Consider the following 25,675-nt stretch of genomic DNA (forward strand, 5'->3'; position numbering starts at 1 on the left):
AATCCACTCTATGAGAAGGCAGGATGCCACTGGTGTGCAGTTAACTACAAAAAGCAAGTTGTAGACCTGTATATTTACATGCACACACATGCACACGTAGGTTCATGCATAGAAAGCAGTCTGGAAGGAAATTCACCACAATGTTAACTTACAGTGGTCTTCCCCTCTCTGGGGAGGAGAGATTGGGACCGAGAGGAGGATGCGATCTAGGACTTTGGAAACAAGTTTCACCCTAGAGCCTTATCTGGTATGAATGTTTTTACATCAAACATATAGTATTGACTTTTTAAAATTTAAAAATTATAAACAAGAATAAAAAGAGGATGAAGGCATAGAGAGAGAGAGAGAGAATTGCTATTTGAGTAAGGTGGCCATGTAGCTTAAGGGTTACAAGAAATGGCTCTAAGTGCAGCCTGCCTGAATTTGAATCCTGGCTCTCCACTTGCTAACTTTTCAACCCCAGGCTAGTTATTTAATTGTGATGCACCAGAGATTCCTTATTTAGGAAAATAATATTTCCCTTGCAGGGTTGTAACTAATAAGATAATCTATTAGCAGTCTTTGGTACAGCGTCTGCCCTGTTGTAAATTCTTAGACAATAATCATAATCATTATTTATGTTAAGTAAGAATCTCAGTTGTATATGGCTAGGAGGAAGATTTTCTTTAGGAAAGTAATTTTCACAACTTTTTTACTTCAGTCTGACTGTTAAAGGGTGATACGTGTTAATAACAACATCTAAAATATACAGAAAAATAAATAAAAAATGCATACTTCCATTAGATCCTATTTTTATTCACGTGACTTACAGTTCTTTCTACTGAAACTGTAGTCTGCCCTGCTGCTTAGCAAGTGGTGTTGCTATGCAGGGGGTGAGTGTGGCTTCTATCTCTGGATGCCTCAGTTACTTGAAGAGAGGAAGCAATCCACTACAATGCTCAGCTTTCCCAACCCAGCTAGTGGACCAAAACATGCCCACTATTATTCACAAAGTTGCCAGGGAGAGGAAATATGGATAACTTGCCACCAGCAAGGCAATTCAAGTACACTATCTTCCATTAATAATATAAGTCACCATTTATTGAGCACTAAAATAGGCCTGGTGCTCTGTTGGATGCCTCACATATATTATTTTTAATCTTCACAATCCTTCAGAATACATATAACTTTGTCTATTTCACAGATATGTAAATGTCTGAGAGGTTAAGTGTTTTGTCCAAAGCCACATGGCTAATAAGGTGTGGAAACAGAATTTGCAGATCTATAGAACTACAAGGTCTGTGGTCATTCTAGTCTATGTTATTGCCTCCTTGAAGACAGGAGTTGTGACTTCAATTTTGTATACAAAGAAGTCCGTGCTTATGTTCTGATGTCCATATAGAGGCTTCCATCAATATCGTAATGTCCAGGATGCAGGATCATTCTCCTCTGATCTGTGTCATGCTGCAAAGTACCCTCTTTGCCAGCACAGACTTGTTGATGTGAGGGTCACTCATATGTATTTTACATTCCACCTAGGTGGCGGCTTTGAAATACATCCCATCTGTCCTGCATGATGTAGAAACGGTCTTTGATGCAAAGTTACTCAGGTGAGAGCTTATGTTGTACTTTCTTGGGCTCTGTTGGCAAGCCAGGGATTCAGAGTGGGAGGAGGCCTCTTATGGGGAGCTCCAGATGGGCACTCAGCTTGGGGATGGGGAAGACCTGTGGCAGGGGACGTTTTCAGAGTTTCCACTGTGGTGTTTTTACCTTTTGGTTTTCTTGTGCCAGACTTTGGTGAAAACCAAGTGTGTAATAAGCATCCCTCTTTGATGATATGAAAATTAATCATATAGGTTAAAAAAAATTGATGTTTAAGATAAATGTTTCCATTTCACCTGGGCCTGAAGATTATTTTGGGTTCCACTCTTTGCCCTGTAGACCCCACAGCTGCAAATGGAAAACAGCCTAAGCATACCTAAAGAGATAATGGAGACAGCTCCCTTTTGCCTTCTACTTCTTAACTACGTTCAGCTCATAGATGAATACATTATTTTAATGTGATTATGCTGTTGGAATAGGGGCATTTCAATTAGATATACCTTCTTCTTTTTAAAAAATTTATTGTAGTTTACAGATAACAGACTTTAAAGACTTTTTATATTTAAATACTTACAGATTTAGAAAACAGTTGCAAAGGTTACATACAGAGAGTTATCATATGCCCTTCACCCAGCTTCCCCTAATGTTAACATTTAAATAACTATGGCACGTTTATAAAAACTGAGAAATTAACATGGATACAGTTCTCTTAACTGCACTCTGGACTTTATTCAGATATCACCAGTTTTTTCATGGATGTCCTTTTTCTGTTCATATGGAAGATTTTTGCTAGCTCCTTCTCATCCTTTAGACCCTCAGGCTAAATGCTATCTTTTTGGAAAAGCCACCACTGGATATTGTAAATAAATTAAATTTCTCCCCCAGCTCCTGTGCCATTATTCTCTGACACAGCTCCCTATTTATTTCCTCCACTGCATACATCGCTGTGTATTGATTTGTTTGCTTCTGTGTCATTTGATGACCTCTATTAGAATGTAAGTTCCATGCCAAATGGGACCCAGTCTGTTTCCATTGTATCCCCATTTCTCTGTGCTTTGCCTGTCTCATATTAAGTAGATGTCTAATAAGTCCTTGAAAGAATGAATGAATACAATAAGTTTATTTTGGAAAGCCGACAAGGACTATAATTTTGTTTCAGGGTATTTTGATTCTCACCCTATTTGGGAAGAGCTGTCTGCCTTCTGATGTCTCAAACTGGTTCTAATCCACAGTTTTTCATAGTTTTTTTAAAAAATTAGAGTCCTTTTTGATTTTAAGACTTACCGTAAAGCATTACCAAGCATAGAACGTTTGTAAGTAAAATGGTATGATAATGAAGTCAGAACCTTGTTTTGAACTCTTGTTTCTTTAACTTCCTAGCTGCATAACCTTAGAAAAGTTAGCCTTTCTAAACCTGAGCTTTCTAACTTATAAAATTGGGATAAGTATTGTATATAGCTTATAGAGTTATGAAGTCTACTTGGCATAATGAATGCAAAATGCAAAGTGTGTGCTTGGTACACAGTAACTGCTCAGGGCTATTGGTATTTTCAGATTTTTATGTCTCTTTTAATGCTACTAATATTCTATACCAAGAACAACTTGTACATTTTTACTAAAGGCTTACCTTGCACCTCATGCTCTGCCAGGACTTGGGGGTTTCCCAGAGCTAGAGGTCCAGGGATGGACTGTAAGTGCTATGAGGTGGGAGACATTGGTCTACCTTGCTCTACCAGCTCCTATTTTTCCTGCCCTCAGCCAACTCCTGTATGAGTTCTACACCTGCATCCCTCCTGTGAAACTCCAGAAGCAGAAAGTACAGTCTATGAATGAGATAGTCCAGAGCAACCTCTTTAAAAAGCAAGGTGAGTACACAGCACACTTGCTGGGGTGGGGTAAGTGGCCAATAAACCCCACATCATTTTGGGGAAGCTTGGCAGGAGAGGGCAACCTGTCCAGTGACTATAACATCTCTTTTCTCACAACTCCCTTGGTCTGCATAAATGCAAAAAGTAGAAAGTAGCTGACAACTTAGATATCAGAATCTAAATTGATTTTAGGAAAGCTGAGGTTGCATTGTTTATTTCTCTTGAGAAAGTTTAATGAGGTTTTTTTTTTTTTTTCCCCCTGTATGGTTTATTATTGCTGTCTTTAACTCAAAGGGAAATGGATAAATTTCCTTTTGGTAGAAAGAGCCTTTCACGGGGAAGTTCTCAAAATTTTGAATGTGTAAGAATAAACTGGAGAGCTTATTAAAATGCTAATTCCTGAGATCTAGCTCAAAGGGTCTAATTGAGTAGGAATTAACATTTTTTAAAGTTTTTAGAAAAATGTAAATTATTTTGGAAAAGGTAATGCATTTACATGGATGAAAATGCAAAGGTATGAAAGGGTACCATGTGGAAAGGGTCCCTCCAGACCCTGTGCTTGGCTACTCCCAGTCCCTTCTCCAGTGGCGAAGGCATATCCAGTTTCTTGTGTTTGCTTCTATGTGCACTCTGTGGGTGTGGAATCAATTATGTATATGCTATATACTCTTTATTATTATCATGCAAATGGTAGCATGGTATGTAACTGTTCTGCACTTTGCCTTTCTTCACTTAATGGTATATATTTTTGGGAGATCATGGAATGACAGTGGATTTGCACAGAAGTTATGATCAGAGCTTCTGCTTACCCTCAACTGGTCACCACTGGGCCCCACTGGCAGAAGAGTTAGAGTTCCCTATTTTCAAGGTCAGTCAACTAGATGTCGATAGCTCCACCAGCTTTGATCAGGCAGGATTCGGAAGCTCGTATTCATCCTCTACCTTATCTCTAGGAATGCTCTGCATGCCTAGATTTTCAAAATGGATCATGCCTTTTGCTCCATGTAATAGAATGACCTATTCAGAAACTGCATTCCTTCACTCCTATCTGTAAGGGTGAAGAAATGACTTTTCAGGGTCAATACTTTTTTCTGTATCCTAAGACCCAACCTTTCCAATTTTCAATTTCTCTATCCACACTGGTGTCAATAATAAAATGAGAAGCAAACTGTGCAAGAAACAAAAGGTCTTAGAATTCAGAGGATCAGCCATCACCCAACTGGAATTTATTCAGGGAGTGAAGCCTGAATATTTATGCAAATTGCCTGGTAATCACAGAAATATTCAGGAACCACTTCACTGTAAAGATGTTTTTTTCCAATGCCTGGTTAACATGGTGCATCCAAAATTGCTGTCTGTATCCTATCCCCAGAGTTAAGGGTAGGAGGAGGATGTGGGGATGAAAATGTTCTTGTGATTTTAATATTTATGTGTGTGGTTTCCTGACCCTTTAGACAGATGTGTGACAACAGATTAATCCAATAAATATGTAGTTTGTTTGAGCCAGGTGGTTTTGTAAGGTTACGGAGACTAATCCTGGTATCCTGTGTACTGTGCCTTTTTAAAGTGAGACTTCAATGGTTTTAAAGTTCTGATTTCCACCTCCAAATAAATTGCCCTCACCCCAAAAGCATTGAAATATGTCTGCCCCTTCCTGCCCTGGAAGCCCCTCTCAGGATTTCAGGTGGTGCCACCGCAGAGAAAAATCGAGTCCCATCCTAGGGACATGACAAGGACGACTCTAGCTACGCATATGGTGTGGCACAGGCAGCAGGGAGTGGGCTACTTGGCTCTCCTTCATCGTTCAGAGCTACTGTCATTGTCAGGGGCCCAGCTTGGCATTGAGGCCGGATGGAGTGCTAGCACGGGCCTGGGCTGGGCATGTGGTGTCAATTCTAGCCTCTTGGAAGTTGGAGTCATTCCTTTACTGCAGCCACATCTCCAGGGCTGGGAGGAGGCCTCTGAGGGTTAGCATCATGGCAGGGCAGGCTGGACAGCTGCTGCTTCTCAGTCCTGCTGTGTGTCTGGGTTTCAGATTTAGTAAAAACCCTCTGATTAATATTAACTGACAGAAGGCCAGCCCTGGCGTTGTACACAGTTATAAAAGAAAGCAAAATTCTTACCTTTAAATACATAAAGACTAGAGGTAGACAAAGTGTCCTTTGGGGACCCATTTCAAAGAGGAGGCAAAGTGTAATTAGTGTAGCCATGCTCGGCTCACATGTGAAAGTCGTATGCCCTTACTCACAGCTGAAAGGTAACTCCTCTCCCACCATCTGTTTGCTAAGTGAGCCCTCTTACCAAAATAGTCCCAAAGGGAAACTTCAGCTCATCCCCTTTCTTAAATCCTCAAGTCCCCAATGAATAAAACCTGAATTCATTATGCTTACTAGTTGTCCATTGCCCTTGGGTGAGCGTCTCTCTTTATACCCTTAAATAAGGTGAGTGTGATTCCTCTGGCCAAGTCTGAGCAGTAATGAAATTCCTCCTGTTATTCTCCCTGTGAAGTGTCCTGTGCCTTGGGGACGTGATTTGCTTTGAGCCTGCACTCATTTAACTGCCAGATGTGCAAATTGCCTGGAGTATTTTCAGTGACAGTTGCTTGTACTCACAGCCTTGAACATTTGTATTGACATTAAGCAGAGGGGCCAGAAGGCTTTTAAGCACTTTCTGAGATTTTGGCAGACTATTGGCCTGTCATCGGGAGGATCCTATGGAGAAGGTGGAGAAGGGTTTACTGGTTAAGGACGGTGGTTCTTGGGTCACACTAGACCTGAGTTTAATTCCTGGTTCAGCTTTTTACATGACTATGTGACTATGGGTAATTTTCTAAACCTCTCTGATTCTCAGTAAGCTCATCTGTAAAATGGGAATAAGAACAATAACGTCTGTCTTAGAGGGTGATCGTCTGGGCTAATGAGATGGATGATGCATTTAAAGTACTTGACACCGCGCTGGGCTCAGGATAATGTCTCATACTAAGCAGTAATTGTTATTATTGGTGTTGTGGTTATTTTTCTTGCTGATGCCAATTTCCGTGCTGACCTTTAAATTCCTTGCAATAAGGGAGTCCCTTAATGTTTGATAGTTGCACATAACCCTAAGCTACATGGTTTTCCTCAGGGTCTGAGAAACACAGGACCTAATGAATAAAAGGGCCTTGGTTGGTACATGCTTTCCATTCTGACTTTGAATGTGTTTTTTTTGTTGTTGTTGTTTTCAATTTTTATTTCCCTAGAGTGTTTTTGTAAAGGGAACATGTTACCTATGCCTAGAAGAAGTAGAGGTCAAGGTGAAATGTTTGTGATTTCTCACTTCATTGTTTGTGTTACTACAGGCTCCAACATAGTTACATAGTTTTGGACACTTGACAGCCATCCTGTCTGATGATTTACCTCTCAGGGCTCTTTTAACACACACACACACACACACACACACACACACACACACACACACCCCACAAAGTTTTTTCCTTGTTTTCCTTATGGAGGCAATTAGCCTCAACTTTGATTTGACCTGTGATATTGAGTAAATTACTTAACCCTTGCAAGTCTTAATTTCCACATCTGTAAAATGGGAATAGTCACAGAATGGGTCTCCTTGGGTTGCTGGTGCATTAGTGGCACATGTGGCTAGTTAGCCTGGGAATTGCAGGAGTAAGAGTCAGCACCAGCCAGGTTCCCACATTGAATGTCTTGCTCCATGTGGATGACTTCAGGCTTCAGTGAGAGGAGAACTAAGAAACTTATAAACACTAATTTGCTGTCTTCTCCAACACAAGCTCAGACCTGCGTAGTGGTGATGACAGGAGAAAGGATGCACAGATATGCCCGGAGAAAGCTCCAAGGGGAGTCTAGAAGAAAAGCAAACCCTCTGTGCCTTTGAAACAGATTTGTCCCTACGAGAACCTCATCTCCAAGAAATGTGTCTTTTTAGTCTGATGCTAATCAGAGGCACCATCTGGTTCAGTGTAAACTGCTTTAGGATCCACATTGCTAGAAATTTCTCTTCAAATTTCCAAAACAAACACACAGAGAGACTGATAGAAAGAGAGAGAGAGAGAGAGAGAGAGGGAGAGGGAGGGAGGGAGGGAGAGAGGGAGACAGACAGACACCTGACAGAGATTTGGAAGCTCTTTCAAGGTTTATTTTCAGCTGGTGGGTTTTTTCACTGGGAACTTTATTGAGAAGCTGTTCTTTGAGCAAAGCATCCAGTTTCCCTTTTATTAAAGCATAGCTTCCTTCTTCCCTCTCATCTGTTGCCCACAGTATCTGGAGATGCCGGGTCCTCCATTCACAGTGTACAAGGGGCTGGACAATGGTTGGGGGAAAGAGGGATGGAAATAATTGTGCCCATATCTTTTCTAATCATCATATCACTGCAGCATTGGGCTGGGAATAAGCAACCCTCTGACTTTAGCAGTTACTACCTTTTTTTTTTTCTTTTCAACTTTTATTTCAGGTTCATGAGGAACATGTGCATGTTTGTTACATGAATTGATTTCATGTCAGGGTGTTCATGTGCAGATAATTTTGTCACACAGGTAATAAGCATAGACCCGATAGGCAGTTTATTGATTCTCACCCTCCTCCCACCCTCTACCCTCAAGTAGGCCCCAGTGTCTATTGTTCCCTTCTTTGCATCCATGTGGACTCAATGTTTAGCTCTCACTTATAAGTGAGAACATGCAGCATTTGATTTTCTGCTCCTGTGTTAATTCGCTTAGAATAATGGACTCTGATTTCATCAGTGCTCTGCAAAAGTATGTGATTTTAATCTTTTTTATGGCTGCATAGTATTTCATCATGTATATGTACCACATTTTCTTTATCCAGTCCACCATCAACGCATGTTTAGGTTGATTCCACGTCTTTGCTATTGTGAATAAAGCTGTGATGAACATACACAGGCATATGTTTATGCATGTTTATGTCTTTATGGTAGAATGATTTATTTTCCTTTATGTATATACCCAGTAATGGGACTCCTGGGTCGAGTGGTAGTTCTGTTTTAAGTACTTTGAGAAATCTCCAAACTGCTTTCCATGGTGGTTGAACTAATTTACATTCCCTGCAGCAGTGTATATGCATCCCCTTTTCACCAAAACCTCACCAGAATCTGTTAATTTTTGACTTTTTATATTTATTTATTTATTTATTTTTTTGAGACCAAGTTTTGCTCTTGTCGCCCAGGCTGGAGTGCAATGGTGCGATCTCAGCTCACTGCAACCCCCACCTCCTGGGTTCAAGTGATTCTCCTGCCTCAGCCTCCCAAGTAGCTGGGAGGTGCACCACTGTGCCTGGCTTTTGTATTTTAGTAGAGATGGGGTGTCACCATGCTGGCCAGGCTGGTCTCAAACTCCTGACCTCTGGTGATCTGCCTGCCTCGGCCTCCCAAAGTGCTGGGATTATGGGCATGAGCCACTGTGCTTGGCCAATTTTTGACTTTTTCGTAATAGCCATTTTGACTGGTGAGAGATGGTATCTCATTGTGGTTTGGATTTGCATATCTCTAATGACTAGTGATGCTGAGCATTTTTTCATATGCTTGTTGGCTGCATGTATATCTTCTTTTAAGAAGTGTCTGTTCATGTCCTTTGCCCACTTTTTAATGGGGTTGTTATTTTTGCTTCTTAATTTGTTTAAGTCCGTTAGATTCTGGATATTAGACCTTTGTGAGATGCATCATTTGCAAATACTTTCCCCCATTCTGTAGGTCTTCCGTTTACGCTGTTGATAGTTGCTTTTGCTCTTTAGTTTGATTAGGTCCCACTTGTCAATTTTTGATTTTATTCTAGTGGTTATTACTTTGGTGATCTTATGTAACATCTCTGAGCCTCGGGTTCCATGTCTAAAAAATTTGAAAAACTTGAAAATAGGAGTGTCATAGAATAAGAGACCTTTGATTCAGGATATCCTTATTTTGGATCCTGGCTTGATTGCATACTAGCTGTGTTCCTTTGAACAAGTAACCTCTCTGAGCTGTAGCTTCTTTAGCTACAGAAATGCGATAACTTATGAAAAACAACTAGCAGAGTGCCAGAGACCCAGTTGCTGCTTATTAAAATGCATCTATTTTGTCCGTTGTATAACAGTACTAACCATAACAATAGTAATGACATCAACAGCAACTTAAAGGGAGAGACTTAATATTTGTCAAATGCCAGCTCTGTATCAGGTATTATATACAGCATAAATATATATTAAGTTTTTACAAAAACCTAATGGCCTAGAAAGTTAAGTAATTTTCATTCCAATGAGATCAAATATTACACAATGTATTAGGGTATTACTATTTTGAACTATGTGATGCTAGGGTTACAAATTAATCTCCAAATCTCAGTGGTTTGATAATGGAAAGGTTTATTTCTTTCCTTTGCAAAGTCTGTTGAAGGTCATATGCCTTTTGTCCCTCCTGAAGTTGTGCCAGCTGGTGCGTGTGGCCTCCCTGTAGCAGGAAAGATAAGAAGGGAAGGAAAGAGCACAGTGGCTCTTAATGACCTTGGCCTGGAAGTGACACCCGCCAGTTCCACCCACAGTCCATTGGCCAGAGCACATCACATGTGCTAACGCCAGAGAATCTGGGATGTAAACGAAGCACACGCACATGCAATATTTGATAAGCGCTGTCTCTGCGGCTCACAGGTAGTTAAGTGCTGGAGCTGATTCTGAGTGCAAGTCATCTGAATAACAGAACCCACCTTTTTCTCACTATACTATGCTTTATTCTTATGAGGACTAAAAAGGAGAAAATGGCGGTGTATTGACTTGATAATGCTTCCTTCTCCATATGAGAACAAGTGCCTCACCATTCCTCCTGAAGGATTTGTTTATTTCCATTCCCCGCTCCCAACTCCTGTTCCAACTGCCAGGCTATACATGAACTCTGACAGGTGTGCACAGGGACCCTTGCGTGGAAGGGGGATGAGACTCTTGCTGCCAGCAGTTGCTGTGTCACCTGTGGCTTCTCAGGGCACAGCTTCCCTGCAGCAAGCCGGGGTATTAGCAGGCTGCCCAAGACTTGGAATGTTGACATGAGGCTCTGCTTCTGAGACTGTTCGGAAGGAAAAGGCAGTTAGGAGAACAAAGCGTCTCTCTCTCAGGATGTGCTCTAGCCTCATAGTGGGGCTGTCATCTCTCTTTGTTCCTTACATGCCCTTGCAAAATTCAGTTCATTGCATATAGTGCCTGGAATATCTTCTACTGCCTCCCATTCCCTACCTCAACCCCTAGCCATGCTCAACAGGCAACCCCTACTCATCCCTTTAAGAACCAAAGTAGACCTCAAGCCTGCAGTAAGTCCTCCCTGATGTCTCAGGCATTTTGGCTCAATTCCATTCAATACTTAGTCCCTGGGGAAGCAATGTGGATACAATTGTGGCGAGTTTGCAAACTTCTGCACCATGATCTCTGTGCAAAGAGAATGAAGCTGCTTCTTTTTGTTTTTAATCTAATTTAATCTTCTTTTTGAGTCTCTACTTTGTGCTGTGGCAACTTAAAAATTTCAATACATGGTATCTTATGGTTCTAGATTTAACCAGTATTTCTGACTCAAAACAGTCCCCACCCTCCTAGGAACTCAAATAGGAAGGGGAAGAAAGGCACAGGTTTTGACATTTCCCTCAGTTTATCTAAAATGACTCCCTTTGAGACTTTAGCCCCAGAGGGGATGTTGGTACACACACATTTTGTGGCTTTGGGTCTCAATGCCAGGTGAAGGGGCAGCTGACCCTTCCTCTCCATCCTATCGCCTTCCTTTCTGAGGAGGCTGTCCTCATCTCTGTCCCTGGGATGTTAGAAACAGAATGGCTGCCAGGGTACCTGATGAATGGGGAAAGATGTGAAAGTAGAGGGTTGAATACACTGCAGATATTACCCCAATTCCTAAAGGGGGCAAAACAATGCATCTAACCTCAAAGCTTAGATGTCCCTGAGGAGTTTGCTAAAAATGCAGAATCCTGAACCCTACTCCAAAGATTCTAACTGAATATCTGGGGAGGAGGCCAGGGATGTGCATGGTATCAGCCCACCAAGGGGCTTTGGATGCAGGTGGCCCTTGACCTCTCTCAAATGGGAGGCACAGCTCCAGGAGCCTGAGGAGGGAAAGGAAAGCAGTGTGGGCAAGGACATGGCTCCCCCATTGCAGAGTGCAAACTTCCATCATGGCACTTGACATATCATTCTAGCATTCTCTGTTTATGGGACTGTCTATACTGACGGAATGAACTCCTTAAGAATAAGGGAAGTTGTAAGTTTTGTTTTATTTATGTTCCTGGTCTATATACATGTTTATGTGCCTGGTCTTACTGATACCAGCTCTCAGAGGCTGGTCTGTGGATCTTGGTGGTAAAATTCACCATTACTCAATGGCCAATGTCCCTTTAAGAAAAGGAAAAGACCAGACCTCAATTGTACAGAGCTGGAGCAGTCCTGGCCATTAATTCAAAATGCATCTTATTATTGATCCACACAAGACATGCTTTTATTTATTTAAATGTTCTATTCATTATTTTTAATAACAAATGAAGCATCCATGCACTCACCACACAGAACAAAAGCTAGGAAGTTAATCACTTACATGTAAGCACATGACTGCCTTTCCCCACCTAAGGTAACCACATTCTTGAGTCTTTTTTTTTTTTTTTTTTTTGAGATAGAGTTTTGCTTTGTCACCCAGGCTGAAGCACAGTGGCACAGTCATAGTTCATTGTAACCGTGAGCTCCTGGACTCAAGCAATCCTCCTTCTTCAGCTTCTGAGTAGCTAGGACTACAGGGACATGCCACCACGTCTGGTGAATTAAAAAAAAAAAAAAAACTTTGTAGAAATAGAGTCTCCCTACATTCCCCAGGCTGGTCTCAAACCCCTGGGCTTAAGTGATCCTTCTGCCTTGGCCTCTCAAAGCACTGAGATTACAAGCATGAGCCATTGCACCCAGCCTCTTGAATCTGTTGTTAATCATTCCACTGCTTTCCTTTTCATGCAGTTGTATTGCATTTACATATATTCCTAGTATTTTTTTGTTATTTTAACTTTATGAAAAGTGTATTGAACTGTCGATAATTTGAATGAATTTATTTTTTTTAACTTAACATTAAACTAGGAATCATCCATATTACTGATTGCTGGAGTTCATTGTTTTGATGACTGTAGGAAATTCCATTGTGTGAATAAGCCATAATTTGTTCATTCATGCTTTCAATTTCAGGCGTTGGGTTGTTTCAGTGTTTCTTTTATTGTAAGCACTGCTGCTAAGAACATTCTTGTACATGTCTCTTGTTGTAAATGTTCAAGAGTCTCCTTTGGGGATAGAACTACTAGTAGATTTGCTTGGCCACAAGGGATCAGAATCTTTAGGAGATAGTGAACACTCTTTTCCAAAGGTGGTTGTACCAATTTACACTCCCACCAGCAATGCCGAAGTGGACCTAGGTAGCCACAGTCTCTTCAACACTGGATATTGCCCTACTTTTTAATCTTTGCCACTAAAATGGGCGTAGACTATGTCACTGTCTTCAGTTGCATTTCCTTGATCACCAGTAATGCTGAAAATCTTTTCTTCTGTTTTCTTTGCCACTCGTGTTTTGTTTCTTTGCTATGTCTGTTCATGTCTTTTGACTGTTTTCTTTTTCTTTTCTTTTTTTTTTTTTAGATGGAGTCTCACTCTGTCGCCCAGGCTGGTGGAGTGCAGTGGCACGATCTCGGCTCACTGCAACCTCTGCCTCCCAGGTTCTCCTGCCTCAGCTTCCTGAGTAGCTGGGATTACAGGTGTGCACCACCACGCCTGGCTAATTTTTGTATTTTTAGTAGAGACAGGGTTCACCATGTTGGTCAAGCTGGTCTTGAACTCCTGACCTTGTGATTCCTCTGCCTTGGCCTCCCAAAGTGCTGGGATTACAGGCGTAAGCCACCTCACCCGGCCTTTTGTCTGTTTTTCTATCAGATTGGTGGTATTTTTCTTATTGATCTATAGGATATTTAATATATTCTTTCTACTTATCTTTTGCTGATTTTATGTATTGTGAATGTCTTCTCCCAGTTTATATCTTGTCTTTTTATTTAAGATGCATTTTCATGAGCAAAAGTTCTTAATTTTAACACAATCAAATCACTCATTTTGTTAGTCAAATTTTTGTGTGCGCCTAAGAAATCTTTCTCAATCCTGAAGTCTGAAAAATGTTCATTATTTTTACTAAGAATTCTACAATTTTAGTTTTGATACATAAATCCTTTATCTACAGAGTTTATGTTTTATATATAGTGTGAGTAGGAATCTGATTTTTGTCTTTTATTTTTTTTTTTTTTCCCATTTGACCACACCTCTTTCCCAGCTTCATCTGCTGGACAGTTTCTCCTTTCTCCATGCCAGTGTCATTTTGCATTTTCAGGACATTGCTGTTTCCTACAGGCTGTGGGCTGATTTGCTATAGCCTAGATTCAATCTCTTGTGCTGAGGACGCGGTTGCTGTAGACTGGATTCAATCTCTGGTCCACAACGTGCAGGTTCTCTGTGCTATTGCTTCTGAGAGCTGAAGGATTAGGAAAAAGGAGTAGCCTCTCCTCCTCCAGTCAAGCCCCTGAATTAGTCTTCAGTGTGATGTTAGCATCCTGGGAATTATGTGCCAAGGCATAGCACTTACCTTCTCTCGGCTTGCACTTTCTCAATTATGAAAGAAATAATTTTCCTTATGGTAAGAAATTGCTTGGGCTCATAGAGCTACCTTCCTGTAGTTTCTTTTTGTATCTGATAATAACAGCACTGAACTGGGAGTGAGGAGACCTGAATCATAGTAACAACAACATCAGCAGTTGCAACAGCAACTGATGTTTATCAACTGCTTGTTATGCACTGGCACTGTGCTAAACAGTTAGGTATATTATCTCATTTAGTGCACAGTTGTGAGATCTTGGGCAAGTCCCTTAACCTGTAAATGATGACACTGAACAAGATTTTGTAGTGTTCCACCAACAATGAAAATCTATGTTTTAAAAAAGTCATAAAGTCATCCTCTGATTCACAGTGATAATAATTCTGAATCTTTTTCACATACCATTTAGTGCCTTAAAAACCCTCCTCTTCCCATTGAAAAATATTCTCTGAATACTATATTGAGAAGTATTGAGAAGCATTCCCCCAGTATGTCTCAGCATCCTGCCTGAGCTGGGGGCAAGGGATGAGGCCATTTTGTAGAATCTTAAGTGAATGGAGGGCCATTGCATGATGCATTCAAGGTTACACAGCCGGTCATTAACAATGCCTCACGTGCTGGAGCGTTTCATTTCTTCAAGAAAATACCATTGATTTTGAGGACAAGTTTTTTCTCATCAGAGCATTTAGAGGCATCAAAGATCTTCAAGTGAGGAGCCCACTTTGCCCATTTCAACTGCAGTGTTACAAAGCCATAGCCAGCACCAAAACGTCCCTTCCACACTCTGGAGATCTGAGAAGGGGCTCTCCCTCACATCCTCTCTTCCCGTTCTGATGTGACGGATTGCAGACTTCATTCTCAGAAAGAAACCTTCAGATCCAGAATCAGAGAAGACAGTGATTTAATGTGCTGCAGAACAAGTCCAAGAGAGATTTATGAAAGTGTCTGTTGGGGGTGGGGTGCACTGAAGTTAAAAAAACATTGTCATACAATCAAGGAAAAAAATCCCTCTTGAACTTCCAAAAATACTTAGAATAGCAGTTTTCAATGGCATTATGAACTACCATTTAATTGGGGGAGAAAAAAATTCCAGATCACTTCTTTAATAGCAACGTAAATAAACTCAATAAACTTTTCGTGTTTGTGTGTGTGTGTGGATAGGTGTATGTATGTAATTTACCTCATTAAAAATAGAGAACAACAAAATCACTCTGTTCTCATACCTTTCAATCTACATTCCATGGGATTCTTATCTAGTTTTGGAATGATTCTTTGCATTAATGGAAGCATACATAATGAGGGCATTTATATAAATCTTTATAAGTTTATGCATTTACTCCAAAATTTTGTTTTCACTGTGAAATTGCAATCATGAATGATTCCCATTATGCTGAGGTGGGGTTTTAGAATGTTCATATGGTTTGGGTGTGTCCCCACCCAAACCTCATCTTGAATTGGAGCTCCCATAATTCCCACGTGTTATGGGTGGGACCTGGTGGGAGATAATTGAATCATGGCGGCAGTTTCCCTTATACTGTTCTCATGGTAGTGAATAAGTCTCACGAGATCTGATGGTTTTATAAGGGGAAACCCCTTTCAATTGGTTCTCCTTCCCTCTTACCTGCTATCATGTAAGACATGCCTTTTGCCTTCTGCCGTTATTGTGAGACCTCCCCAGCCACATAGAACTGTGAGTCCATTAAACCTCTTTTTCTTTATAAATTACCCAGTCTTGGGTATGTCTTTATCAGCAGTGTGAAGATGGGCTAATACAAGTGTCCTGAGACTTTTATGTTGATCTGTTGAAATTTGATTTTGCTAGGTTATTTTTCCCCAACATCTTCTTAGAATAGAAGGAAATTTCCTGAAGACTACAATACAGTTGAATTGCAAATTAGCTGCAGAATCATTTCAGTTCAAGTAATATTTATTAAAAATCTAAAACTGTGGCAGCACTGTACTGTGGGGACTATTAACAAAATACAGTAATAAGTAATGTATGGCCACCACTTATTTAACCATTATTTTGTGCCAGGCCCAAAATAATTAACTCATTTAATTATCATGACATCTCTGTAAAATGTAGGTATCACTATTCCCATTTAACAGGTGAGGAAACTGATAAGGAAGTTTAAAAACTTGCCAGTTAAGGAGGTTTTAAAATTTGTCAGTAGTCACACACCAAGTAACAGCAGAGACACCATTCCAACAGGGGTCTGTCTGATTCCCCAGCACATGCTGAACTACTGTGCTGGGTGACTTCTGGAATAGAAGAATTTCTGTCCCAAGGAGCTTACGATTGGAGAAGAAAATACTTACCCAAAGTTCTCTTTAAATTTGAGCTCACACATGCTGGGCAGGTAATATAAATGAGTGAAGGAGCAGGGTCATAGTTATTATGAGATTTGCTAAGATAATCATTCCTTTTTGAATAGATAGTCCTAATGTCACCTTCACTTGTATTTTTACAACTCAGATTTTCTACTTGCCTATTAAACATGTGGGAACCTTCTTTACTTCACAAAGAAATCTGATTTCTTTCATTTTCCTCCCTAAGACACAGTCCCATCTGGTTAGTCATCCATATCCCCACGACTGTTTTTTGCTGTTGTTGTTGTTTTCTTTTGAGGCAGAGTCTCATTCTGTTGCCCAGGCTGGAGTGTGGTGGCACAATCTTGGCTCACTGCAGCCTCTGCCTCCCAGGTTCAAGCGATTCTCTTTCCTCAGCCTCCCGAGTAGCTGGGATAACAGGCATGAGCCACCATCCCTGGTTAATTTTTTGTATTTCTAGTAGAGACAGTGTTTCACCATGTTGACCAAGCTGGGCTCGAACTTCTGACGTCAGGTGATCTGCCCACTTCGGCCTCCCAAAGTGTTGGGATTACAGGCATGAGCCACCACGCCCAGCCATATGCCTGTGTGTGACAGAGACAAGTGTACAATGAAATGTTTCTTTGCTACTAAGGAAGCAAGAGTGACAGAAATCAATGGCCACTCAGCTCTGGGAGGAGAGACTATAGGGATTGGTGAGGACTGGGGCAGAGTCTGTGCCATGGGTAAACAGGACAGCAGTGAGGCAGGGCCATGTCAACATGCAGACTCAGTGCTGCTTGATAGTCTCTCTCTCTTTCTTTTTTCTTTTTTTTGAGATAAGTCTCCCAAGTGGAGATCTGCTGATTTATTTTTAAATGATATAGAAGACAAACAAAACCTACAGATGGACCCAGAATAACAGTCTCTGGTGCAAATACAGTGTTTATAGAGTTTTAATAAATTTATAAGGTTTTCATAAATTTATTATAAATAGATTTTATAATAAAGTTTTATAGAATTATAAATATGATAACTTATAAGTTATGTTTATAAATAACCCTATAAGAATGACTATTGCCAGAATTCAGTGGAAACAGGGCTGTTGGAACACTGGGGACAGTTTTATGAAGAAGGCAGGATGTCAGCTGAACATGAAAGGCCAGTGTACGTGACACGGGCCCTCTCTGGACGACAGCCTGTGGGAGATCTTGGAGTGTCTCAACTGCGAGACGCCTGCTTCTCAGCCTCAGCAGCGCCTGGCATTCCTCCTTGCCTGGTGTGCTCCCTTGCTAAGGGGGGCCTTGGACCACACCGAGACCTCTACTAGGCATGCTTCTGGAGATGCTGGCCCAGAGATGGGAAAAATGGCGTTTATTCTTTATGAAAGTTAGGATTATCAAAATATCGTGAGTTAATTGTAAGACATTTGGAAATGTAGAAAATGTCCATGATCTCATGATTTAGAGGAAACCATGGTTTATTCTTCCTCTCTTTTGTATCATATGTATGATATGATATGAATCATATCATATATCTCTCTCTATATATATCTATATATATGTGTCACTGTTGCCCAGTCTAGATTGCAGTGGCATGATCATAGCTCACTGCAACCTTAACCTTCTGGGCTCAAGCAATCCTCTCACCTCAGCCTCCTAAGTAGCTAGGAATGCAGGCACACATCACCATGGCTAGCTAATTTCAAAATATTTTTTATAGAGACAGGGTCCCACTACATTGCCCAGGCTGGTCTTGAATTCCTAGCCTCAAGCAATTCTTCCACTTCAGCCTCCCAAACTGTTGGGATAACAAGTGTGAGCCACCACACTTGGCCTGTACCATATATTTTATATAATTGGGATCCTGTTTTACATGCTCTGTAATCTGATTTCTTTTCTGAGAATTATTAGGAACATTTTCCCATTCTATTTTTAAGGGCTTCACAGGACTCTTTGAAGGACACTGGGTATAGTCAATTTTATGGCTTGGCTCTGCACCCCTGACCAAATCTGACCTTGAATTATAATAACCCCCACATGTCAAGGGTGGAACCAGGTGAAGATAATTGAATCATGGCGGCAGTTTTCCCCATGCTGTTCTCATGAGATCTGATAGCTTTATAAGAGGTTTCCCCCTTTGCTCGCCACGCGTTCTCACTTCGTCCTGCTGCCCTGTGAAAAAGGTGCTTGCTTCTCCTTTGCCTTCCGCCATGATTGTAAGTTTTCTGAGGCCTCCCCAGCAATGCGGAACTGTGAGTCAGTTAAATATCTTTCCTTTATAAATTACCCAGTCTCGGGTATTTCTTTATAGCAGCATGAGAATGGACTAATACAACCAATTTTAATATTTTCTTCTTTAAGGACATTTAGGTTCATTTCATTGTATGCTAGAAAAACTTCCTGGAATTCATAGCCTTAGTAGACAAATCATTGTCCTCTTTGCTTATTATTTGTTTACCATTGGACGTGAGTCTCACCCAAACTTGCCAGTGTTTGTCCAGGTTTTGACTCTCCCTTCTCCCTCCTTTTCAAACACAAAGGCGCGTGCACACACACACACAGGACTTTGCTTCCTGCCTGTGTGATAGACTCAGCATGGAGCAGACTATGTTGTCCTCTAGTTAAGGAGTTGGAGTAACATGAGCCAATTCGGGAGGGACATGTTTTCACAACTCCGCCGTTATCCTTGATGGCAGGGGGTGTGTCTGTGTGTGGATGTTCCCTGCAATACCAAGGACTTAAATGCGACCACACTGACAGCCCTCATTAGCCCTAGGCAGCCAAAGTAGATTTGCTGAGCATGCCACCATCCAGGCTGGAGAGACTGCCCACATGGAACCAGACGCCACAGTGGAGAGGGGAGCCAATTATCCAAAGGCAAATGAGACTCTAATTACAGCTTCGGCTAAAGAGTGGGAAGTTATTTGAGGAGAGACTTCCCATTTCTGGTGTAGGCACAACACAGGACAGTTGTTCAGAACAAGAGGCTGGATCAAGTCCTGATTTTGCTACCTTACCCGGGATACTTCACTTCTGGAAGCATCTGATTCTTCACCTGTGAAAGGGAAACAATATAGACGGTTGACCGCACGGGGCAGTGGGGGCGCGGTTTCCCGTGAGCATTGAATGCGATGTTGCCAGTGAGAGGCATAGAGAGGCCTGGTCCTTAGTAAGGACTCATAAACCAAGTTTCATCATCAATAACTATTACTAGTGTTACTATTATTTGTAGTCATCTGATAGCATCATAGAAGGTACAACTGGAAGTCAGGAGAGCTGGAGTCTCAGCTCTGCAGTTTCCTGTATATTCCAACTTAGAGAATGAATTCATCCTTCCGTCTTCATTTTCCTCATTTCTCAAATGAGAAGCTTGAATGAGGGGATACGTGAGCACACATTCCCTCCTGAGGTTTGTGGTCCTAAGCTAACTGTAACCTAGGGTTCAGGGTTTGAGTTACTCTGTGCAGCAGCACTCAGCACCTTCCACTGCCACAAGTGCTCCTGGCTGGTGGGAACCCGGCTCCTCAGTTACTATTTCTGGAGTTCTTACTAACACACACAGGCGCATTGTGCTGAGAACCATATATCATTACCTTCATGAATCCTCCCATCAACCCTGTCTTACAAGGGCTGTTATGATCACCTCTTTGCAGGTGCTAAAGTTAAGATTTATATAGGAAGTTGGGATTTAACCACAGGCTCCTAACACCCACACTAAATGGTCTCTGTGTCCACAGTGTTCAGTAGTGACTAGTAATATTTTTGTTCTCATAAATATTGGTTGGGCTGCACTCGAGGATTTGGAAGAACTGGGATGGAGAAGGACACTCAGCAGTGTGCTCATATTGCACTCTTCTCTCTTTTACTCCGTCCTTTCAAAATTGTAGGCACAAAAGTCAGGAAGGCAACACCTACCTGTAAGACCTTGGGGGCAGCTGCTGCTACCTCAGCCCTGTCTAACTTTCCCTCTCTGTAAAATGAGACTGATAAACAGTTGCTCTGCCCTCCTTGCCTGGTGGAGTCATTTTGAGTTACACGAAGGATTGTATATGCATGTGTGCATTAAAGAATTTGCACACTGGGCATATTGAATGCTTGAGCTGAAAGGAATGTTAGCAACCAGCTGCCCAGAGATAGTCAAATTCAGCAATTGAGAGAAACTCTGAAGAGGCTTCACTTTGTGTGCATAACAAGCAGACCCACTTCTCCCTGCTTCTTAGAATAGCTCATGTATCTATGTCTCTGTCAATCTATTGATCTACCAATCTATATATCCAAGAAAATTTTGAGCAAAAAAATTCTAAGTCTAAAGAAGTGTGTAGTATTCGTTTTTCTGTGCCTGGCTTATTTCAGTTAGCGTCACATGAAAAGTTGATCTGGCTTTGATAAGGGATGTTAGTGGGGAGGCTGCATGTGGGTGGGGACAGGGGATATATAGGAACTGTGTACTTTTGACTCAATTTTGCTGTGAACCTAAAGCTGCTCTTTAAACAAGTCTACTCAAAGAATAAAAAACAAATGCAGTACAAACATTGACCTGAATTACCGCCACCCCCGATCCACTTTACAGAGGAGGCAAAAAAGGCCCTGAAAGAGGAAGTGGCTCTTCTAAGGCTACTGAGTAGAAGAGTTAAGATAGAGCCCCTGGTTCAGCTTTTTCTTCCCACATACCAATTTACTTACCAATTGTTAGCACTGAAAGTGTGGCCCTCTCCCTCCCTGGCTTAAAGGGTATACACTTCAGTGCCTTAGGGAGGGGGTGGTGGGGCTTCAGTTTCACTGCCTGTGCTCATGGTGGTGCCTGTGGTTGGGGGACATCTCTGCCATTGCTGGCTCTCTGGCATCACTGTGCCTGCGATTGTGAACTATTGGGGTGGTGTCCAATGACTCACACTGGCTCATTGCTAGGACAGTGGGATAATTTCCTAGGGCCAGCTCTAGAGGAACTCACAAGTTGATTAGGTGGTGGCTGAGGTTCAGGTGGGTGCAGGCTTTCTGCCCCACCAGCTGCTAGCTATGCAGGTTTAACCATCTCCCTATCCATCTCTGTCTCTCATTTGTTTTGTCCCCACCCCACCCCCGCATCATCCCATGCAGCCCCTTTTTTAAAATCTTCCGCTTCACCCCATCCCTAGAGGAACTCCCCCTTTTTCCTTGCTCTCTTCTTAAGCCTGAACAACTCGCATCAGCTTCAGACACCAGCCAGTTCCTAGGGAGGCAGTTCTCCACTCAGTTCCCCTCAGGTTCCAGGTGTGGAGAAGGTGTGGTGACTGACTGTGGCCCTGTAGAGAGAGTGGAGGCTGCAGGAATTCATCCCATTGCATTTGCCCTCCCAGAGAGAGCTCTAACCAATTTTCTTTCTGGTCACCGAAGAAGTAAGGTGACCCTTACTAATTGCCAAGGTGAGCATTATTTTTTCTCAGACCCAGCATCTTCTCATCTAATTTGGGGGTCGTGTATTTCCCCTTCCACCATGGCTTTGGCCTTGATCATTCGGGATCTAGCAACCCTGGCATTACTGTGCTAAGAAGCATTTGGCTCTTTCCCATCCAGCATGAGCCCAGTTTGCCCCGGTCATTGCTGCCCTCCCCTAGCTGTAAACTCTGCTCTATGACTGAGGAGGGACAGAGTCAGCTCTGATTAGATTTGTAAGTTTTAAGGCTCCCCCAACCCAATAAAGGTGTGTGTGTGTGTGTGTGTGTGTGTGTGTGAGTCATTCTAACACACCTTCTCCCGGTGAAATCCAAAATGGATGGGAAAGTTGTCAACTTCTTTTCTCATGGTGAGTTAAAAGAATTTGGCATCCAATAAAGTACCTCTGGGCCTTGTGTGCTGGCAGCTTCTGGGCAGATTGACGGTTTCCTCCCTGTTCATATTTGTTTCATCATAAGCCAAACAAAAGCACTGAGAATCCATGTATTCGGGATCTCAGGGGCCTCTCCTCCTTCTCGTGCTTCTCTAAGATTTTCCTTGTGCTTACATAACACCAGCTTCCTGACTTCAGGTAAAGAGTGTGTGTTTTCTCTCTGTATTCCCAGTAACTGGCCCTGGGATAGGTGTTTGAAGGTGAAAGGACTAGTTGCCTTCATTGAAAGATGGTAATATCGTCTATAGAAGAAAACGCTGCGCAGTACGTCTTCACTTATTGTCATCCATAGGTTCTTGGGAACCGTAACTTCAAGTGAAATGATGTATAACAAAACCAATTTTGCCATAGGCTAATTGATATAAACATGAGTTAAGTTTCTAGCTTAAAATATCACCATAAAATATCGCCATACTTCTAAATAAAGACAAAAACACTTCTAATATTATACATTAAAATAAATGTGAGCTATACATACATTGAAGAATAAGAAAAGCAAGTAAGATCATGGCTTACCCACTTATTCCAGTTCAGGGTCTGGTGGCTAGAGCCCATGCTGGCATCTCAGGGTGCCAGGCAGGAACCAGCCCTGGACAGGATGCCATTCCATCATGAGGTGCACTCACACACACCTGCACGCACTCACATAGTGGCCGTTGGACATGCTAAATGAACCTGATGCACGTGTCTTTGAAATGTGGGAGGAAATTGAAGTACCTGGAGAAAATCTACATAGAAATGGGGAGAACGTGCAAACTCCACAGACAGTGGCCCCAGCTGGGAATTGATTTTTTTTCTCATCAAGATTATAACAAAACAACATTGAATGAAACGATGTTATTCAAGACCTGCTGTGCTAAGAGCTGGAAAATTTAAACTCTAGTCCAGGAAAGCTACTAACAAGCGGTGTGACCTTGGACAAACCACTTAACCTCTCTGGGCTTTATTTCACATTGTATAATCAGAATGTTGGATCTCTGAGATCCTGTTCATCTCTGACAGTCAGCCAGTCTCTGTTGCCAGGACAGCATAGAACAAGAGACAGCAGCTTCAAGTACTATTTAAACTGCTTGAAAGGCATTCTGTTATCCTGGGGTTTTGAGGGCACTAGTGTCAGCCTGACATGAAAGACACGGAAGGACTCACTGTGTTTGGATGTACCCAGGTTAGGGTATTGTCCACACAGGCTGTGGTGTGTGAATCCAGTGTGTCATTGAGAGGCTTGTTAGAACTAGGTCTGTGTTTCTTGGCGTGGGACCTGAAACTCCACCACTTTCTGCTCTTCTCCGTGCCCCCTCCCCCGCCCCCACAGAGAGGGGCAGCAGTCAGGACATTGCCCCCTTTGCAGGTGGATGTTTCTCTCCATCCATGGAGATGGAGGGAAATAAATGTGCATTATTTAATTTAATATAATTTAATTGTGTGGGTCTCAGAAATTTGCTTTTCATCGGGCTCGTCCCTGCCAATGTCCCAGATTTGCCAGAACCTCCGTCTGCAGCAGGATGCTTTGTTTTGTTTGTTGGTTTACGGGGATTCTGGGCTCTGTCTCCGGGTGCAGTGGCAGGTTTTAAAATCAATTACAATCCAGGTAACAGGAGGTTCACCACAGCACTCTGCTGTCTGTTCAAGGCCTGTGCTGAGAAATTAAGTAGGTCCCAGTTACCTCTCAGAAAATTTGTGGTATTTCAGGGGACTACAGCGAGTTGCAAATCTTGATAGGTGGTGGGACCTGTCTGTAAACAGCAGACTGGCTTATACTGTGGTTCAGCAAGAAAAGGAGAGAATAATTCCCTGAGCATAAGATATGCTGCTCCCTCTTCTAGTTTATCAGGAGATAGCCACGTACATCAAGAGACAGACCCTGGGTTTGGGGTACAAGCAGGAGAGTGGTTATTTCTTGCTCTTTTTCCAAGAAGACGGGAAACTGTGGTTGTAGGCTCCTTATTTGTGATCAGGTCCTTGCAGCTCTTTGATCCCCAGGCCGAAAGCTGACCAGTTACTCCTTTCTCTGTCTCTTGCCAACCTAGGGGGAAAAAACTAGGCAGCTTCCTACATAGTTTTATTTATTTTTTTTTAATTTCTTGATTCATCCTGGGAAATGGGTACATCCACAGAATGCACTGCTTTGTGATTGCAGGTCTCCAGGTCCTTATTTCTATGCCTTAGGGTCAGAAATAGGGGGAACACAGAGAGCAAGACTACCTAACTGTTTTGCAGAAATTCAACAGCCATGTAGGTCTTCGGTTCTCAACTGCATTCCAGGTTTGCTTTACCCATCCTTGCCTAGGGGATTTCATCCACTCTGCTGGCTCAATGCTGTCCTGCTGCCTACAGCCGCAAAACTTAATTCTTAGTCTAAGTCTTCACCTGCATTCCAAGACCTGTATCTTTAACTGGCTCTCTGACATAACAAATTCCACACATGATAGATGGAGTCATCTTTCTGATGAAGAGATGCAATGTTTAGAACAGGTTTTCTAATTCAAAAAAATGTTTATTGATTCTCTGGCATAAACAAAACATTTTGTAGCCATTTAGCAAATACAAAGATGATGAAAATATGGTGATGTCCTCAAGGAGCTTGCCTTTATTTGCAAAATGAGGCATTCTTTATTATAATGCAGAATGAATATTTTATAGTAGAGATAATAAGCAAAGCACCATGAGACTTCAGAGGAGAGAGCCAGAGGATGTTAAAGTCATTCTTGTAGTTTAAAACCTCCAAAAGATTATTTAAAATGAATCTGAAACACCGAAGAACTTCAGAAATTGGAAATATTTGGCTTTTATTATATTGGATTTGGTAACCTCTGATTTTTTCATGATCTTGACTTTGGCCCCAAATGTACAAAGAGGGTTTGTTGGTTGATCTCCTAACCAAAGTCTTGAGTTCTAGAGAGCCATTTCAGGGTTTTTCATTTTGTTTCATAATTGAATCGTATTCATCGGTGACTTTGGAAAAGTCATGTCAGTTTTTTGGTTCTTGGTTTCTTGATTTGTAAAATCTGGATTATAGTGGGGTTAAATATGAATATTAAATGACACAATGCTCAACACAGTCCCTGAATGGCAATAAATGCTAGATAAATGATAGTTTGAAATTGGTATGATTATTATTTCCATTTTAATTATTCATTAATAATTATTATACCCATTTTTATTATCAGTTTGAAGTTAGAGCCACAGTAGAGCATTAAAAATAAAAAGTTGCTTAAATTGACTTTTTAGAATATCAAGATAGAAAAAAGCTATGGGAGAAAGGGTGTTCATATATACTGTAATAATTATGATACTAGTAACTTTTAATAATTTTTATAAAAACTTATAAAGTAGGTTGTTATCACTATTTTACAGATGGATAAACCTGCATAAATGTGCCAGTTCTTTCCAACAAGCAAGCT

General features: G+C 41.6%; 1 protein-coding gene across 2 annotated transcripts in view; it reads left to right on the top strand.

Annotated features, from left to right (window-relative positions):
- The window catches only part of DOCK2 (dedicator of cytokinesis 2), a 448,549-nt gene that overhangs the window by 121,204 nt on the left and 301,670 nt on the right, over positions 1–25,675 (top strand). For both annotated transcript variants that reach the window (XM_032158599.2, XM_032158600.2), the window contains exons 24-25: positions 1,519–1,589; positions 3,340–3,446. In XM_032158599.2, coding sequence (XP_032014490.1) covers positions 1,519–1,589; positions 3,340–3,446 — 178 coding nt within the window. The remainder of the gene's footprint in view (positions 1–1,518; positions 1,590–3,339; positions 3,447–25,675) is intronic.

The sequence above is a fragment of the Hylobates moloch genome, unplaced genomic scaffold, assembly GCF_009828535.3.
Source record: "Hylobates moloch isolate HMO894 unplaced genomic scaffold, HMol_V3 SCAFFOLD_6, whole genome shotgun sequence".
Classification (NCBI taxonomy): domain Eukaryota; kingdom Metazoa; phylum Chordata; class Mammalia; order Primates; family Hylobatidae; genus Hylobates; species Hylobates moloch.